This window comes from Accipiter gentilis, chromosome 30 (genome assembly GCF_929443795.1).
Source record: "Accipiter gentilis chromosome 30, bAccGen1.1, whole genome shotgun sequence".
In the NCBI taxonomy this organism is placed as follows: domain Eukaryota; kingdom Metazoa; phylum Chordata; class Aves; order Accipitriformes; family Accipitridae; genus Astur; species Astur gentilis.
This window is the reverse complement of record NC_064909.1, coordinates 10,909,170-10,929,657: the sequence shown is the minus strand read 5'-3', so window position 1 is coordinate 10,929,657 and position 20,488 is coordinate 10,909,170. Positions and strand designations below refer to the sequence as shown.

At 37.6% G+C, this 20,488-nt stretch overlaps 1 protein-coding gene across 2 annotated transcripts in view; it reads right to left on the bottom strand.

Moving 5' to 3' along the window:
* Positions 1-20,488, bottom strand: part of KCNK2 (potassium two pore domain channel subfamily K member 2) — a 108,438-nt gene that overhangs the window by 53,007 nt on the left and 34,943 nt on the right. For both annotated transcript variants that reach the window (XM_049833606.1, XM_049833607.1), the window contains exon 3: positions 10,985-11,102. In XM_049833606.1, the coding sequence (XP_049689563.1) occupies positions 10,985-11,102 (118 nt within the window). The remainder of the gene's footprint in view (positions 1-10,984; positions 11,103-20,488) is intronic.

The window sequence follows — 20,488 nt, the reverse complement described above, 5'->3', positions numbered from 1 at the left end:
TAATTCTTGCTATGGCTAATCCTGGGGGTTAAAGAGGAAAAAAGACAACTAAAACATTCTGCATTTGGACAGGAAGAAACAGCATCCATAAAAAAGAGGAAGGACTTTCCTTCCTATGCAGTAGCTTCAGATGGTGAAAGTCTTCACAGGTTAGCAAAATGCTAACATGTAATAAAAGAGATCTGATTCTTCAAGCATTTATCTTTACCAAAAAGAAAACTTTCTTGAACTAAAATTAGTTGTACAGCTAACCCCAGTGACAGAAAAGAGTTTATTTGTTAGCCCCACAAGTGCCAAGCATCATCAATCCATTCTTGAGAAGTTTTTAATTCAGGTTATATGCCTGGAGAAAACAAGTGAGATGAAAAATCTATACAGCAAAAGGTGATGACAGCAAGGAAGCAATTATTCAGAAGTTACAGCTGGAGCCTGGCTATCCAAAACAAGAGAAGACCCAAGAGTGATGTCCCCAATACTTCCATTTGATTAGAATTTCAGGCACCCTCATGACAGTCCGGCATGTAAGAAACACCATCAGCATTTTCAAATAAAGTCACCCTTAACCATACATAGTCTTAACACTGGATACCAGAACTTAAACATATGTTTTATAGAAAAGAATAACAAGTTCTGTGGAATGAAAAAAAATGTAGTTACATTCAAAGCCTTAAAAAAAAAAATAATCTTTGTCTTGATGGATTTTGTAAAGCATTTGAATTCTGAAGATTGGATTTCTTTTTCCTACTCAGACTGCTTGAGACTTTCCAACTATTCATCTGAATGTTAAATTAATACTTCCACACCCACAGTATCTGAGCATACTGAATTAATGATTTCAGATGGACAAATAGTTGAGTAAGTATCCCTGCAGGTAAGGGAGACTAACTGGGACCATGATTACTATCAAATTCCTGTCCAACAAGTGAGACTTTAATTTACATAGTTTGTATCATTGTTATGAAAAATCCACAGTAAAGATGTCCAAATGAAGTAATGTATTTTCTTTAATTATACTTGGCTTTCTCTAGGCTTTGGTTACTGGTTCAGCAAAACACACCAAAATCCCACACAAGTGCAGAAAATGGAGAAAAGCACATCTCTAATAAAGCCGCACCAGTAAAACTGTCTCCAGATTTGTCCCCACAGGACCAGAAAGCCAAAAACTTAGATGCTAACCTCTTATTAACATCAAAGAATATTTCTAACAGCTTCTCTTAAAAAACAAACAAACAAAAAAACTACAACAACAACAAAAAAAAAATCAATCTGAGACTGCCTTGGCTAGAATAGGATGAGTTTCAGAAAGTAAGTTAACAACAAGGATAAAGGTGTTATTCTTCCTGATCCTGCTTCGCAAGTCCAGAATAAAATTTTAACCATTAGTACACAATATAAGAACATCTTGAGAAAGAGAGCAACTCATCGCATGTTTTACAGGCTAATAGTTGTACTAACACACATATTTTTTTCTTTTTGCTAGTATGTAGCAGACAATTGTCCTTCCTTTTGCTTACATCCCATTTTTTTCACACCTGGAAAAGCATCTAACTATTCATTGGTGAAATCCAGCATGACCAGAAAAGGGTAGATAATGCATATATAGGGCTTTTCTGCACTGTCACCTAAAATTTGCATCCCATGATTCCTTTTGACCACCTATCTTGCTAGTAACTTGCAAGTAACAGGTGTCTTCTGTAAATGTCTGCTCCTCCCAAATGAAAAACTGAAGACATTAGAACATAGCTTTTGTAGTTAATGATTATACTCGCATTAGCTGTTCAAATCAGTTGTTATCCTCTTTGTCTTAAGCACTGCACACACAGATTATCTGCATGTTACTGTAGAAATAAACATGTGCTCCTGAAAAATATGGATTTCTAACCCACACTGAGATGCAAGCTAGAACTTTGCTTGCAGTCATACCCACTGATGTAGATCTTGCAAAAAAGGATGACACCAGAGGGTGAGATTTTCCAAAGCACCAAAGGATTCAATACAGCAAAAGACTCGCGGAAAAAAGTTAATGGATTTTGTTAATTTCCCTTTCGCCTGCATTTCTACCCAGATTCCCTTTTGGTCTTTCAGGGTTTTTTAATGGCACCAAGCTGCTGGCAATAATGAGAAAACTATAAAATATAGAGAGCTCTCAGTGTATAAAAAAACCCAATACTTTTATAAAATGCTATTGGATATTCTGATGTGCTGTAGTGATACTTTAATGCTATTTTACTCCCTACTGCTGGATTGCACAATGCACCAGATTTTATACTACTGGCATTTCACCTTTTCAAGAAATCTTTAAGCCCTTATAGGCTATAAGCATAACTACCTTTTCATATTCTTTGGGGAAAAAAAAAATAATAGTCCACTTTCAAATATCATTGAACTAGAATCCATCAGTTTTTCAATTTCAGCTGTCGGGGATGGTACATCCCAGTTTACATACAAACATTTAAGTGAATAGAGGGCTAAGAGGCTATCCTGGCCAAGCAAGCCCTTTCTTCAGCAGGTCCTAGATCTCCCATTCAGTACACCACTGGAATATCCAGGCCCAACTGTTCCCTGCGAGCACTATCCCCTCCCCTTCTCCAACCAGTCAGAGTGCCAAGGGGCATTCCTGGGACTTGTGAGCAGATGTACAGTTGATGTGTATTTTGAGCAAAACCTCAATACAACACAAGCAATCTTCTTCAGATCTTAGCTTCCAGGAAGAAAAACCACTCCATCCTACATTCAGGTCAATGCCGTAGGCAAACAGAGTGGGACTTGTATTAGGCAGGTTCTCACCTGGTATAAAGCCATATGCTATTTGGCCAGATTTGTCAAACTGCTCAGCAAGAGATCTTCAAGTCTTCAGAATCCAGAACTTCTGATAAAGGCACCTAAAAATTGCCTTACTTTTTAAAGTGATTAGTAGGCAGAAATTCCAGCTGAGGTAGGCAGCTTCATTTTCAAAGTAGGTTATAACCCAACACACCACACTTATATTGTTAGTCTTTTTTGAGGAAAAAAACCCAAAAAACTCTGGCATTGATTATGGCTACCATTCCCTTTTTAAAAGCTGGTCCTGTTTAGCAGCTGAACTAAACATAAGTGCAAACAGCTGTGAATAAAGCCGCACATAATGGTAAACAGCTTAACATGGTCAAAGGGGAACTTACCAACAGATTATCCTGATGAGATACACTACATACAGGTGCTTTTATTTTGACCTTTAAACCTTACACACTCAATGACTCCAATTTTGTTACTCTTTGTTTAGTAGAAACAAAGCATAAAACATTCACTTTTTTCTGTATTTTCCAAAATCCTGGGCCTCTGTTTGCTTATAGGATTTGAAGTTCTCATGGTTGGCTGCACCACTCCTGATGCAATTACAAAAATAAACAGAAGGGGAAGCAGGAAATAATTTAATTCATCCTAGCATTCTGCAAACAGTGTAACCATATGCAGCAATTCTTCCTAGCAGCCCTTCCTTTATTGATAGCAACAAGCTTTCATAACTTGAAAATTAAAATTGACATGAGCGGGAGGCTTGGAAGCCCTATACTGATCAGCCAGTGGTGAGAAATCTGAATAAAGAAAAGAAAAGCCAGCTCCATTAGCACACTAGCATTAGCAGAGTAAGCTGTGAAAATTTCAGCGCTCATTTGCAGTGTAAATTGGGGACTGTGTCACAACTGACGAACTGACATTTTCACTCCACAGCAAGACCTCAGCAGAATTGCATGAATCATAGTCTGTTGTTTAGGAAATTACACAAGGTACAAAACAGTGGTGGAAAGCTGCATACCTGGCAATTTGTTTTAACATAACTTTTTGCTGGTTTTGAGGAAAAGGAAGATTAAAAGGTCAGAATGTATGAGCACATCAAACTGCAAAAATGGTATGTATTCCTCCTTGCTTTTCAAGATCCAACAATAAACAGACACCACACCAAAATAAAACCATCAGTGCTGCCTAACAGGCAGATTATCAATGAAATTAAAAAGGCTTTTTTGACAAAACTGATTGTCAATGAAATCACATCAATGCTGAAAAACATTCCAGGTGGTCAAAAAAATATTCAAGAACATAAATATAGTTGGAAACTCGGTGTTACAAGAAAATAAGTAGTTGGCAGTGCTCTGAATCAGGATTAAAAGACAAAAAAATGTGTAAAAAAAGATCAGTGCAAAAAAGATATGAAAAGTGATATGAAGTGTCACTGATGCTACTACAGTCCCCAAGGAGACAGCATCCCTTTTTACCATCCATTGCCAAGTTTCTTGTCCAGAATTCAGAACTTACCAGGTCAACAAAATCTCCCTTGTATATTCACACCACTAAGAGGCTATATCACCCTAAGCTTTTCTAATATAGCTAATAATTTAAAGTAACAATATGACCAGAAATATCAGATCCTTTCTGTTATTAATATGGCCCACAGAACATGCAAGTGCTGGCAATTTGACATATACCTGCATGTCAGATACCTGTGTATCAGAATGGAGCTGGTAGAAAAAATAGCACTTCTCTGTGTAATTAAAGCTGTGTATCATCCCATAGATTTGCACTTCTTCAATTTCAGAGCCTCTCTTAGCATCGTTGAGTATTCTAGCACATGCAGGGAAAGAGTGGTTCTCTCCTTCTCTTAGTCTCAGTTGTTTTGGTCAGTGAGGCTCAATTTTTTTTCTCTGATGTGCTCATTCAATTTATTTCAATTTTTTCTGATATACAAGCCCTCAATGTCTCTAACTGAGCTCTTCATCTAATATTTCCTTTCAGCTCTTCACCATGGTCCTTCCTCCACCACTGTTCCAGGTTTCCTAGCTCCCAGCAGTCCTATCCTAATTATTACTCCTGAAACTTGTATGGTCCAAGTGTTATTTCCTCAGCATTCGAGTCAGATAAGCCCTCCTTCTCGCTGCCTGAACAAATGCAGGAGAAAATTGAGGGCATAGCGGTAATACACTCTCTACTTACTGTCCTTGGGAGAAATAATTACAGGGGAAATCTTGTTTAGTCGCTACTGTGCTGGGAGAGAGTATGCTCCGTTCAGATGAAGTATTTGGAGAGTTTCATTGCCAAATCCTAACAGGTCTCTCCAGAGCACGAGCAAACTACTGTTTGTCAACAGCCAATAACTGGGTCAAATTCAGACACTTTTTCACAGGAGCAACAAAAGAAGCAAAGGAGATGGATAAATTAGAATGGAAGAAATAGAGACTAAAAAGCTATTTTTAGCTCTAACTTCTTCTATTAAGAACAGCAGCACGGGGATGGGAAGGTAAGCACAATGCTAACCTGGAGGAAAGACTGAATTCTGAAGAGATCTCAGGGGGAGTTTTTTTAAATAATATAGTTCTTTATGTTGACATTTCATCAGATGAGATATATATATTTAACACACTTTGGGAGTCAACATGAAATCACGGTAAGACAGCAGGAGTTTTCAGTGGAGTCGTCTTCAGAGTAAGAGATAGAAGGAGCATTTCCACCTCATTCCCCAGCGACCTCTTTAGCATGTCCTTCACTACCACATTTGCACAGGCCATAAATCTTAACCACTCTTATCAATTGGTTATACTCAGCTTTTCCACACACATACTAGCTAGAAGCTATATGAAATCTGGACACATCCATCCAGGCTACTAGTGGAGGATAAGATCCATGACCTTGCCTTAGTGAAACTTTACCTGTTGCTTTGGAAAGGGAAGCAAAGAAGATTATTTCATGTTGAGGGGCCTTGAAAGAAACAGGTCCTCAGAAGCCATATACTCCAATGTCCACCATGTAGTCAAGTTCATTTAAATCATAGTCCCAAACGCAGATTTGAATACTGATATGATGGAGAAAATCACATATCAGAATATTTTTCAGGCAAATGTATTTTATGGTTTTTTACTTTTAGGAGTTTTTCACCAACTCCCTCTTCAATCACCTCAGCATTTGCACTTCACTCTCTTTTGCTTGCTTCTTCTCTCTTCCCTTTCAAATACACAAACAGACATCCCAGCACTTATATTCTGATAAGCAAATTGGAGTAATCTTTTCAAATGAAATTTTTATACTCATCCTTGATAGCTCTGTTTTTTCTTTGGTGGCACAAACGAGAACAAAAAAAAAAAAAAAGAAAACCATTCTGACATAAGTATGTGACGCTTCTTACTTTTCTGAACTAAGGGAAAAAAATTTCCATGTTATCTGCAATTTTTTAATCTTTATTATTATCTGACATACTAGTTAACACATTTGATTATCAACAATATTTGTCTTTTTATAACACCAAACATATTTTGTATATTTTAGTTATCAACACATTATTCTGTTACTTTGTATTTCAAAAATGCAGTGAAATGGTGCCAGAAGGGACAGATTTAGCAGCAGGATTTTATTATTGTTTCAAATCAATAAGCAAAGTAATAAGACTTTTCAAAATACCCTGCCTTCACAAAAAAAGCTTGTCCAGGCAGTGGGAAAATGGCATAAAGAAGTACTCCTTACAGTGAAATTGCATTTGAACCTACATAACTAATTGCAACTCTCAAAGTGACAAATCAAGTTCAGATTTCTAGTCAAAAATATGAATCTTTTTTCAGAATCTTAGTTACTTGCTATTCACAACTGTTCCCTGAAACATAAACATTTACAGCCTGTTTATTTTTCTTTTTTAAAAAAAGATTCACATTCCTTTGCACTCTTTAATAACAGTTGCTAGGCTTCTGGACCCAAAAAACATAACCGTACTAGCATAGCTAGCTGCATGAAGCTAAGTTAAAGACTTTTTTAGTCGTGAGTGAGCTTCTCGAGAGGCTCAGCTTCCAGTGCATATGAGAAGTTTGGGTTCAAAAATCAAGGGCTGGTGAAAAAAAGTGGAAAAGGACAATGGGTTCTTGCTTTTTTGATTTGTAGACACAGTTATTAGCAACTATTGGATTTATACATCAATGTGGCTGCAAAGTATCCTTGAGTGCTAAGATATTAATGGAGCTCTGTGAGCAAAGCCCCATGCAGACGCGGCTCTGTTTGAAAGGATGCGCTCTGGCAAATCACAGCTACCAGTGTGGTTGCTGGCACTCCCGATGTGCTCACAACTGCCATTCAAGATATTCCATCTTCCAGGAGTCTGAATAAGTGCCCTTTCCGCTATATGTCTAATTGCAGTGCTTGAAAAAGTCATTATAGACTGGCTGGAATAACAGCAGAAATAATACAACTATTTTAAATGAAGATCCATAGGAGTCTCATAGAGGTTTTCATGATATGGTTTCTAATATTATGGTTGACACTACATTTTTTATGTGCTGAGACAGCAGTCATTTGGGAAAACAGCTACTAAGCTCAAAGCCTTGGCATGTCTGCTTTGTTTTTTCATTCTTCTAGATACAGGTCTCAAGCTTGCAGTACAAGAGGTCTCCTTTCCTTCCCAGCTGCCAATAGAAAACATTCTTGGGACCTAAGATATAAGTTGTCCTGGGGGGAAGCTGGGTGTGCACAGGTTGTGTCTGTATGCCCATTTCTGAGTTAAGCTACCTGTTGAAGGAAATGATCTAGAGGATAAAAAAACATGTGCAGTGCCAACAATGCACTCTCAGAATAAAAAGAGGTGACATAAAGATTATTTTTACCTCTTCCTCAGTACTATCTCCAGCTTTACGATTGAGTTACAATTTCTTCTTGCTTTTCTTCCCAACTTTTTTTTTCCTTTTCTTTGGACATGTGGTCTTAGAACAGGACTGGTTGGATAATGACATTTTCAGGTAGAAAAATAGAGTATCTTTTGTGCTTTGCAGTGTGCACGGTATCCCAGGGAACAATGCAACAATATTTTTCATAGACAGTTTTTGCATTCCCATTTCTCCCTGTTACCCTTTTCCCTCTTAAGGACTGTCTGAAACTGCTCTATACGCACAGAGTAATCACATAGTTTCACATTTCTTTGTTGAGATGAGGCGTATTTGTTCTAGAAACATATACACAAGCGAGAACACTTAACTAAGCAAGCCAAACCTACAACCAGTGAGGTCCCTTCCTGAAACAAGCTCTATGCTGTCGCACAGTAGTAAATGCAAAGCCAAAACCAACCCACTCAGACATGGAAAAAAAGCTACAAAGGATCTTTTCTAAATAAAGTCTGGTGAAATTGTTTGATCCTGACCTCTCAACTAAATCCACTTCTTAGGAAAGATCTAGTAGCAGTTTGACAGATTATGTTCTATTAAAACTGAGTTTATTAATTCTATAACATGCGCTGTAAAATTTATTGGATAACATGAAGGATTATAAGAGAATAAAAAACCCTGTTAAATAAACATCAAGCCATGCTTTCTCTTTTGTGAGCGGGCTTTGAAGATCTATAGGTTTACATGTCCCCATCACAAAGCCTTTCAGCAGTCTACAGGAGACCAAGAACAGTAAGAAACTACAGAAGGTTCTGGACTGCTGCCAACAGCCACCAAAATACACTGTCAATATTTTTAACTTAAATGTTCATCACTACTCTGATACAATAATAATAGTAACTGTAAAACAATAAGTTATTGCTTAGGGAAATGCTAAAGGCTTTATTTATTATCCCCTCTCCCCAGGAAAAAAATACTTGTGGGATGGAAGTGCTACTGTCATAAAGAAAGGTTTGGGAAACACTATCCATAAATAAACTCTTGGTTCCATTTGAATTTCTTGGAGTCTGAGATATCACCAGAAGGAGTGTAGGCTAAATGATAAGGTAAAATTATAGTAATAAGAGATTTGGAAAGCTAGAGAATCTGCTGCAACACTGGAAAGCTATCATTTTCTCTAAGTGGTAGTAAATCCTTTTTCTTGTATTCCAGTACTTCCTAAGGTATACAGTCTAAAGGACATAGTATTTATAAATTTTATTCATATTCATGAAATTGCTTTTACAAATTATTTCTGTAAAGTTGTTTTATGAATTTATAAGGTCCTGTCTTTGTCCACAGAGAAAATCTGTAGTGTTTGGCTGAAACCTATGGCAACTCTTTGGAGATGCTCATAAACCACATTTTCAGTCTCTTGAGAAACTAAAATATCAAGTTACATGATAACCATATGCCCCCTAATTGGAAGGAATGCCCTCATTTTCAGAAGGTTACTCAAATATGAAAAGGTACTGCTCTGAAAACAAAATCACACCCAGCTTTTACACTTGTCACCATTTCCCAGGAAAGTCACAATTCCAAGGGCTTTTTGTGACACCTCCACCTGCTGTCACACCGCAAGCCCTGTGAACAATGCCAACCACACTACAGCTTTCATGTAAGTGTGCTGTCCTGAGGGCCTAAGAAACAAAGCTCAAAACTGCAACTGACTGGGAGCTTCCCATCAGAAAGGGTCTCCGAGGAAAAACACAGTTACTCCAAAGCCAAAATATTTTATGGAATATTTTTTTTCCCCCAGAATTCCTCAGCTTTCTATCACAAAACCTGAAATAAATATTTACAGTTGCCTAGTTTGGCCTGATTCTGACTGCTTGGGTTTGCAGAAATGACCTGAAATATTAATTTTCAAATGTATTTCCTATTGGGTTATCTTGCCTCTTGGGGACAGCAGATCAGAGGCCTGGATGCCTTTGCAGATCCCCTGCTCACCTCTAAGCAAAACTCATGCATGTTTTGGTAGAATCAAGTCAATAAATTAAATCAGGAAACATTTTGATTTAGAAAAGCCTTAGTTTTACTTGGAAATAAAATGGCGAAATGAAATGTTCCACTGCTCTAAAATAATTTTTGAATCATTTAATTCCTTGAACACTTTTCATACATTAACTTTTATCCTTATTGGGAGCTGAAACAAATATTAAGCATTTTCTACAGGACCATGGATACTTATGACATGAAGCTTCATGCTGTCAGAAGAGGATAACATAAGACTGATCCTAAAGCTATCCTTTCAAGGTTCTTGCTCTTTTTTGGTTATAATTTGTTAAAATTACATTTTTCAATACTTGGGGGGTTTTTCATTATCTTGTGGACCTACTACTATAAAATCAGTAAGTCTGTTGCTGTTTCAGCTACTCTAGACATGGAAAAATATTACACACAGACAGAATACTTATACATATACATAGACATGCATATACTCAAATACACAGAAAACTATAGTACTTACACACTTCTACATAAAAAAAGAACAAAGGTACATAGACACTTGAAAAGAACATCTTCTGTCTCAACATGCATACAAATATTATGTAGAGGTAATTATTGTAACAGTGCTACAATTCCTTACGCATTACTCTTGTAATGTAGGTCTTATATTTTTCTCATTTGATTTCTTCTTCAAATTTCCATCCACCTTTGCGAATGCCCCTTCCGTGATCTGTGAGCTACACTACTACATCTTTGAACTGCGTACTATGTGCACTATATTGTAGTCAAAGGGAAGAAACTGAAAGATCAAGCACTGCTCCTATTCACACCTACTGAGAGGGACAAGTGGCTCTTAAACCCTACAGCTTTGGACTTCTCTGAATGCAACAGAAGCATCAAAGTAAGCCTTTGAATGTAAATCTGCCTATCAATACAATGCTTATAACTGATTAAATTAAAGCTGAACCGAATCTTTACCATTTTCTCATCTTTTTCAGAATTTAGAGAAAACAGCAATATAGAATGGGATTATACAGAGTTGAAATTCCATACATCTCAGTCAAGGTTTAATGCACATGTGCTTTAAATCATGCCCTATTTAACAGTTGTGATTACACAGTTGACCAAATTCCCCCCAGAAAATGTTTCCACAACCTCTTCTAGTCACCTCACAGAAAGACACAGGAACATTTTTCTTCTACAGAAGAATCATTTACTCAGCTAGGGCTCCTTATAGACAGCTATCATTTCTGCCCCCACATCTTAAAAGTAGCTCTCTACTTTAAACCAGAATATTTGGAAGATTTACCATTAACAAACATTATGTACACACTGGAAATCAAAAGAGTGTCAGCTCATTTACTATGAAAAGATAATAAGCTGTGTCCTACCTATGGTGGTAATAACAGTGCCAGCAAAGAAGAAGGAACTTCCCAAGTCCCAGTGACTGATCTGAGTAGATGTGTTTCCTAAAGGTATGATTCCTGCATTTATTGCTGCCACTACTTGCTGCAAGTTTAAAAAGATTTTTGTCAATATTCATGAAACAATGATATTAATATACATTACACAGTAAATTGATTAAATCACTTATTTAATCCAATCAATAAACCAGAAAAGTATCAGTGTTGCTCTGCTTGAGTTTTATCATTCAGTCAGGCTATAATTCAATCTTTCGCAGATACCCCAAGCACTTCAGCATGCACCAGGGCTGTAAACTTAAGGAGAAAAATCCACAATATCAGTAACAGCATCACCTTAGCTAGATGGCAAACACAATTACTTTTACTGTTGCAATTATTTGGTGAAGAGAAGTACGCATTAGACAAAGACTTACAATGAGAGTTTCCCAAAATATTCCTCAGTTCAGTTAGGCAAGCAAATGTACTTCTTAAAACACAGTCATTTTAAAACTCCAAGAAAAAATGCCCATGCGTTGTTTTGGATCAAATGAACTCCAAATAATTAAAACACTTTTGTAGAACAGATAATTCAATAATTAAAGATTAACAATTACACTTATGGTTATATAACTTTCACTATATTAATAAAAAGATCAGAGTAAAATAACAAATGTGTATCTCTAGGTTTATACATCTATATACCGCATAAATGTCGTTCTTCAAAAATTCAGTTCTAGCAGCTAAAATGAACAAGCTTGCCACTAGTGACATTTTCATAGTCTCGAGAAATATGAAATACTTCCTATTGCAGCAGTCACCTACTGTAAATTCTTATCACTAAAAGTATTTCTGTTTAGTTATATCTCTGTTGCAGATATATACCAGTATTGGAGTTAAACAGTACACATCAAGAAAAAGTATTCTTAAACTTGAAATAAATATTTTAAGGAATGTAAGTTATCGTTTCATTCTGAAACTTTAAAATGGAAGTGATTTCATAATCATGATCCCTATAATAATAATTGGTGTTTAACAAAAGAACAACAGAGGAAGCAACACTGCAAAGCTAAAATTAACATTTTAACTAACTAACTGTTTCTGCTTGGTGAGTTGTCCAACAAAGATTATGTTCACAAAGATACTCAGCAATAGGGCAGACCAGAATGGTTTTCTGTGCGGGCAGTCTATTGTAGAGGAACAGCGCTGTGCAGCAGCAATGATTTTTCCAATCCCGAAGTACACTGATAATTTGCAAATGAAAACATTTTTGTTTCTAAACAGTGCCCATGGAAGCCAGTCAGCTGGTCAGAAATGACAAAATACCAATGCTGGATTAACCAGGCTATCGGCTTTTCATGGCGGGATCTCAACTTAAATCCGCCATTTCCAGTTTGCCGTTTTCAAAGCTCAGATGCACAAAGTAGCCATCTCAAAGCCCACAGCTGCGTGCCCGCAGCCCCGGGATCTGGCTGCCACACCTGAGCCATTTTCAACCTCCAGGGCTGTCAACAGAAAGGCAGCTGGGGGATCTTTACATAGACTTCACACCGGTTTATCTTCTATACCTTCCTTTAATTTTAACTTTCCTTAAAAACACCAGAAAGGCAGACATCAAAGGTGTGAAATTTTCAGTCCTACTGAGGAAGGAGAAAGGACGGGGAAAGGGAAGGGGAAGACAGTTTACTTTTCCTTTGCAGTGGAATAATAAAGCTTCTTCTACGTTCATACACCGCATACAACTTGGCAACAGTAAATACAGCAGCACTGGTACTGACAAGTGTTTACATTACTGTAGGAAGGGACACATCAGGCTAAGCAACATGTGAAAACCATCCTCTGTACTGACTTGATAATTTACCCAATACAGGTATTCCTTTGACATAAAACCCAGTGTGCTGCACTATAAAGCCCACTGAATACATTTTGAGTACTGTTTCATTCCAGTGGACTAAGAACTTTCATCACAAGTCCTTGTACTTGCAAATGGGAACACGCTCTCCAGTGAGGAGATTACATGGTAAAGCACTGGATCAATATAATTTTACGGGACCATTCATGTTTTATTACAGTTTATTGTCCTGGCTGAATGCACCACCCAGAGCAACACACCTGTTCAGGCAGTCTAGCAAGCCCAAGTTCTATACAGATCTAGACGTAAAATGTTTTCAGAGCTTTGTATCGTCACCACACGTTTTTGAAGCCATACTACATCAATGTCTTTTCTATGAAAGGTATGCCAACCTAAAATGCTCAAAGATCCATTACAGCTATGCCTTTCCTAACTGCAGTATACTGTACCTACAGACTTCCAGGAAAAAAGATACAACTTAATCCAAAACTATTCTGTTGGGTCAGACCTAACAAAACACAACAGATGGCTACAAAAGACAATCAGCCACTATTATTATGTCTCTGATTTTAACTAACTGCTAATTAGGAAAAGAACCAGGGCAAGTAAGCAAGTGATGCTTTCTCTTCATATATCCTCCTAACTTCTGACTAAGCACAGTTTTAGGGACTTTCTGAGTGGGACACTGCATCTGTATCATGGTGTTCAGATTGGTTTGGGTGGATCATTTTAGCATGAATTTATCTAACAACTTTTGGAGCTCACTTGTATTTTGGCAGCCAGGTCATTCTGTGGCAGCAAGTTCTGCAATTTACTTGTGGATCATTTAAAAAGCATTTCCCTTTTGAGATTTTTATGTGCTTCAAAGTAATTATATTAAAGTTCTTATGTTATGAGAAACACTTGAATAGCAATTTCTTAGTTGTCTCCTTCAAGAAGTTAATGATCTTATGGACCCATTAGCTGCCTCTTTTTTTCCAAATTAAAGACTTTCTTATTAAATAATATATTTACCTATTTAAATGAATCTGTTGAATATTGTATATAACTAACTTTTTATTGCCAGTATTTCTTGCTTTTATTGCCAGACTTTGTCCCTTTACTGATTTATCTTATCGATTGTTTTAAACATAGTTTTAGTCATAAAGGGCCAGATGATGCCTTCTTCATCACTGGGTTATTGTTTCCAAACACACACTATTATGCTTTCTCCTGCGCTGTTCCCACGTTCGGGAGGAGCCAGCCTTAAATACTAACAAAGCTGCTCCATTACATTCCTTCAGAGTCTTCTGTAAGAGTCTTCCTTACTAACAAGGATGACAGGTAAGGTTGCTGGTTTACCGAGGTCAATAGTACTATCTCATAAAGTCTTTGCATGTTGCCTGCAGATTTTTTGGGAGGGTTAACTGCATTTTCAGTTCTTTGGATCAGAGAACACCTTTCTTCTTTGTTTGGCCAGTGCCTATGAGCAGATCCTCATCTAAGACTATTCCCAAGCATAATTTTAAAAGAAATTAATATAACTCCTAACATATGTACATTTCAGGGCACTAACTTCAGGGTAGCATCTTCTTCCCGACTACGTCCACTGCACAAACTTACCTGGAGTACTGGTTATTAACATTTCCTTAGCCCAGAATATAAACCCAGGCTCATGCAGCTGGTTTCCACTAACTTCACTAAGGGCCAGGATCTCACCCTCAGTGTTCAAATAGCATGCTATTCATTGTCAGTCCTGTTAGATTCAATTTGCTCTGCCACTTTATTCTTGGTCTGCAGCCTTTTTTCTTGACTGATGCCTTACTACTAGAGCAAACACGACCACTTCATTTGTCACAAGTTTGGCATGTCATTCTTTCCTTCCTTCATAACCTCTTTCTGTCATCTGAGCCCTTCAGCTTATCCTAACTTATACAATAGCAATAGTAACTCTGCATTTTGAATCTCAAAACAGTTAGAATCCTGAAAACTATATAATCTGTACATTTATCACGTGTTGCAGCCTGTAATCACTTTGTGTGATCTTATTTCTTGACTTTAAAAATTACTTTACAGTATTGAAGTTAACTGACCATGTCAGTGAGAATTCTTCTAGTTTTTCTTATTTTTATTCCATATACAAACTAAATTCTGACTTAAAAGTCAGTGTCACTTCAGCACTACAGAACCAGTCAGCATTAGAGTAGGGATGTGGACAGTTTCAATTCTTAAACTACGTGGATTATTTCACTTGCCTTACCGTCTTCCAGAGCCTTTTACTAGTTTTTTTTATATGAGATGACTGAGGAGTGAGCAGAGGATGGGTCACACAGTACATGGCACCCAATCAAGGCCTCTGTGTGCAATGGTTTTAAGAATAATGTTATATGGCTACAGTAAAAGTAATAGGTTTTTCTCCTTTAGTTGTCTTTATAATGGTGAAAATTTGGGCTTTTTTTGATAGTAGAGAACTGAGATAAAATTTTCAAATATTTAAAACTTTTAGGAACTTACTTCCCCTTTTTTAAGTTACGTGGATTCTTAGGCTAGCTCTGTCCTATATCTTGGGATAGGCATTAGCTGTGTCTGAGTACAAGCCCTAACTTGTACTATGTCCAAACTACCTGGCTTTACACCTGTATTCAGGAATAAGCTTTAGTAAAGCATCAGAGAAAAGAGGCAGAGATGTTGAGCCCAGAGTGGATAGGCCAGGCATGACCTGCCTTACTTTCAAAAACAGGACCTAACCTCCAAAAACATATAAGCATTGCGTTCACACTGTACTTTTTTGCTTGAAATCAGAACACTGGGAAAAGGAGAGTAACAATATAAAAATCTCATTTTAATTGAATTTCAGCTTTTCATTTCCTATATGATTTAGAAACACTTTCTGGTAAATACATTGTGCAGTTTTGTATTATCACATCCCTGCGCTCATGCAGATATCTGTCTGTAGAGGCCATGCTGAGCTACCCTTGCAGATTAAGACACAGAATTTTGTGACTTTTTTCTGTCAAAACAAGAGATAAAACAGCTTTTCAAATGGCACAGTCATTTTGTGAAAACAGCAGACAATTCTCCTAAGTCAGGGATTTCAACCTCTGGTCCTCTGACCCTGCAAGGAGTCAATAGAGACGATGGACAAAAGCCAGCCTGTTGGCCATAGAGCTACATCCACTAAGCAGGGGTCTGCAAAGCCACAGGAGACGTACAGAGAGGTTATTAACTGAGAAGGCTAGCCCCTGGTAGACAACCGCTGTCTCATACAGAGATGAGGGAGAAATAAGTATGTGTCAAAACAGTTACTCTAATGCTCACCTCCTTGTTCCACACCAGGCTCTGCATACATGCTTTTGTACCATCTTCCAGTCACTTCACTTTTATGAAATGAAGTAACACAACACTTCATTACTCTCAGCTTTGCTATCCAAAGATTAAAATAGAAACACCTTAAATTATGCTTCTGATAAAATACAGAGCGTGCAGTCTTTCGTTACCCAGCTTGTCAGGAGTTAGCTTGTGCTTCCTGGCAATCATTTAACAAGCAATGTCAAAAAGTCAGATACGCCTCAAAGTTTCTGGAAACCCATTTCTCAGCCTGGATTTCTTCCTTCACTGTCCTGCTGCCATTTGACAAGAGCACTCTCTCACTCTCCAGTATAACGATACATCTCACATGGCGCAGTTACTGCGCGAGTCCTGCATTTTTATTTCAGCTTTGGTTTACAAAGAATGGAAATCCTAGTTCTTTGTTCAGAGGCACACTAGGATGTTTTTAACACTTAGCAAACAACTCTTCAGCCTCCAAAAGCACATGCTTTTGAGCCTTGCTGTCGAAAAACATTGCAATGATGTTTGTATTATAATTCTGTGACTCCATGTTTTTCTTTTTAGTTTGTATAACATTATGACTGTAATCTGCACTGGAGACTGGCACCCAACACGTTGAAGAACTGAAGAACTCTTTTCACCCGATGTTCACAATCTACTTGAACTAAAAACATGTAGAAACACATTGAAATACATTTCTAAACATGCATTACAAACAGACTACGTATATAAATTTTGTGTGCGTGCATACATATATGTATGTGTGTATACACACACATTCAGGGAAAAGGGCTTTTCTTTGCTTCTTGAGATTAAAGACAGGAGGAATTATGCAGACAGCTGCTCAGCAAAACTGACTTACTAATGAGTCATATCTGCCACCCTTTCTAAGACAAAAGCTGTCATTCAGATGCATTCAAGCTGGCTAGGTTCTAGGTCCTATAAAACTGTTCATCTGGACTAAATGTACCCTTTAAGAGCCCGAACACCAGAAGCAAAATAAAAAGTTGGAAACGAACCTGCTTGAACAAAGAAGTGACAAGGGCAGTTAGAATTTATTTATTATCCTCCTAAAAATCTGTATTGTTGTTATGCTCATGAAGGATGAAGACTGTGCTTAAAAAAAATTCCTTCTGGTTTAACCGCCATGTAGAAAATAACCACAGAAAAGGGAGATCTCCCATCGCCGGAGGGAATGCTCCCAGGCAACAGAAAATTGGCAAAAATTCCCTCCCTCCAGGAGCTAAGAGCAGAGCCAGAAGAGGGGATCTGGCTGTAAGAGGACAGCAGGAACTGGAGCAACCCTAAGCGAGGAGCACACACACCCCAGGGGCTTCTGCAGCTCATCTGGGCTCAACCACAGCAGGTGGGTATCTGTGTGGAGGACAGGTCTGGGTAAGGTTATGACTGAAGGTCTTTCACAGAGATCTTTCATTCAATAAATATTCCTTTGATCTGGGGATACAGGTAGAATTGGGGGGGGAGGGGGGGGGCGGGGATTTACTCTGGAAGGAGACAATAGCATCTAAACATTTATTTCTGACAAGAGTGAAGCAGAAGGAAAATATAACTGGGGTGAACACTAGACTTACAGACTCAGCAAGAGGAAAAGAGAAACAGGCTCTTACTGTACCAGTTCGGACTACCTGTATACTTAAAAGTTAAGAACACATAAGCTTGAGTGCTTTGACAGGCAGACACCTTACTAAGGACAGACATATGCATAGAGTAACAACACAAACTACAGTTCCTGTGCTTCATGCTTTAACTAGTTTAAAAGTCATTCATATCATTTTGCTTTGAAAACACCATCAATGGGCAGCTCTGCTACTGGTATTTGCAATTTGTCATAAGTGTCATGTCTGAAATGCAAACGGTACTTTAAAAAACTGATGCAATGCTATTTTGGATGCCCAGATAAATAAATAAAATATGCTGCAGCATCAATTTGCTTTATGCTGGTCTATCAATCTTTTCAAGGCTTTAAGTTTACTAAGCATAAACGCCTGCTGCTTCCAGGTTAGGATCCAGACGTGGGATGGTTCCTGCTTGCTTTTGGAGAGGCTGAAAGGAATTGCAAAAGGGAGAGACTATGAATATTCAGGGTTTAAACTGGTACATTCAAACTCCCTCAGAAAGTTCCTGCTTAGAGGACCTGTAAGCTACAGCTGACAGGACTGAGAATGCCTACAAATGTTGTGATTCAAAGAATGAATAAAATTTTATTTAAGCTTAATAGGCATAGCTAATAAATTTTAAATTTGTCTAAATAAAATTCAGAATTGTCTGAAAACAAGACCGTTGCATCTCTGTGTTTTATTATCTCCAAATATGATACAGCAAGCTCAAATATCTTCTAATCTCTGGGAGAGAAAGAAGGATTTACACTTCTTTATTTTAACAGTTTTCTACATAATCAGAGCGGCTGAGGCTGAAGGAGCTTATCTGGCTGAAATAAAACAACATATTCCTGAGGATGCAGCAAAATTAGTTTCTTAGGGCTAGAATGCAAGCTGTAAAAAGCCCTACAAAAAAAGACACAAAATCAGCTACTGATGGAGGTGCAACTTAATGTAGCTAGCTACCTTGAACTATAAAAATGAAGTCACAGAAAACACATAGTTTAAAGTAAAATATTTTTACAAGCAATTCACAGAAGAAGCCATGATGACATTCTGGTGATGCCAGTCTGATGAAAGAAACACTGCTCCCATGTCATTCATAACTGTGTCAGGCTTCCCTCAAGAGAGATAAAGAAAGAACACATTTTTCCTCAAGGGAGATAAAAAGAAAACACATTTTGGCCTCATTCACAGTTTGAGAGATGAATGGAAAGAAAAGGGAGAATGCAGCTGATGCAAATATAAGATGAAAACAGGCATGGGACATGGCTGCGGACCCCAGCATGGAGAGCTGTTCTCCTCATGTTAACCACGAGCCCACGCAGAACCCAAGGAGATCAACTTGTGGGATCAAGGTCAATCCAGCTAATCCTGGTGGTTCATGAATTCTTGTTTTTTGTTTTAAATGCAAGCACATTTTTGTGGGCATTCAGTTTTCAGAAGAAGCCACATACCCTGAAAGGGGCTGGACTTAAAACTCTTCAAGAGTACTTTATTGCTGACACAGCTTGGTGCAGCACCCTGAAAACTTGTTCAGATTTCAAAATGAAGGCTTTGTAGGACAAAAATTACCACAAACAGCACTTGGAACACATTAAAAGATTGTGCTGTTTAGTGTGATATTATTTTTTCCACTTGTTAGGGTTTTCAGAACAAATCTATTTGAAGGACTTTTCTGCTAAAGGAACCAGAAATTAGGTATGTTCTGTTATTAAGTTTCAGCGTACCCTTACTTGAAAACTCTTTATTAAGTTTCAGAATTAACTCACCAAGATAACTAAAATAATTCACACTAGCTTGCTGGGATACTCTACATATTTAAAAGAATATAACTGTATTTCCCTTATTTCCGATTTTTGTATGTAAAAATTATAAAATTTTTGTATACAAAAATAATACATTAAACAACTTGATGCTTGGGGATTAAAAGGAATTTTTTTTCCATTTTGGTTGATAAAGGCCAACACTAAACCAAGTAACTGCTGAGCAATACATAATTAGGTGATATTTACACAAAAAGCTCTTCTCTTTTTTTTAATCAGCTTTCTCTTTGGCAGGGGGACAAATAGTTGTCTCTCATTGCCAAGACATCCCACAATCCGCAATACTGGTCACATCCTTACCTCCTAGGAACAACGTGAGTTATGGGTGGGGGTAAAGCAAATTCATTGTTTATGTATATATATAAATATATATATATATCCCCTATAGAGGGAATGAGGTGTATGAAACAACAATAATGACAACTTTGTAAAGTTGTTGGCTATCATATTCAGTCAGGCTCACCTCTCCCCAGAGACAAACTCTTAATCCCAGTTGACAACATGAAGGTATACGCATGTATTTTGTGGCTGCGCAGCACTGCAGGAGGACACGTGTGCATCCTGAACATCAGCAATGTAACTTAAGGTCTCTTTACATTTGTTACTATGCATAGGTGCATAAAAATACAGCAGGAGATTTTCTTAGGTACTTGGCAATACACTTTGTGCATCTGAGTTTGGAAAGTGTCTCCAACATTTTCAAATGTTTAGTGGCAAGCTTGCTATAAGGAACAGTCAACACACTAAAAAGAAGTAGAACCAGATTGAAATAATTAGATACAAGTTCTCTAGAGAATTTTTTTCATTCTTTAATGCTTGTTGTTATTTGCATGTGTATAGCTGGATTACTCCCAGGTTTCTATCAGCTTCTGCCAACAAAAAGCTCAGT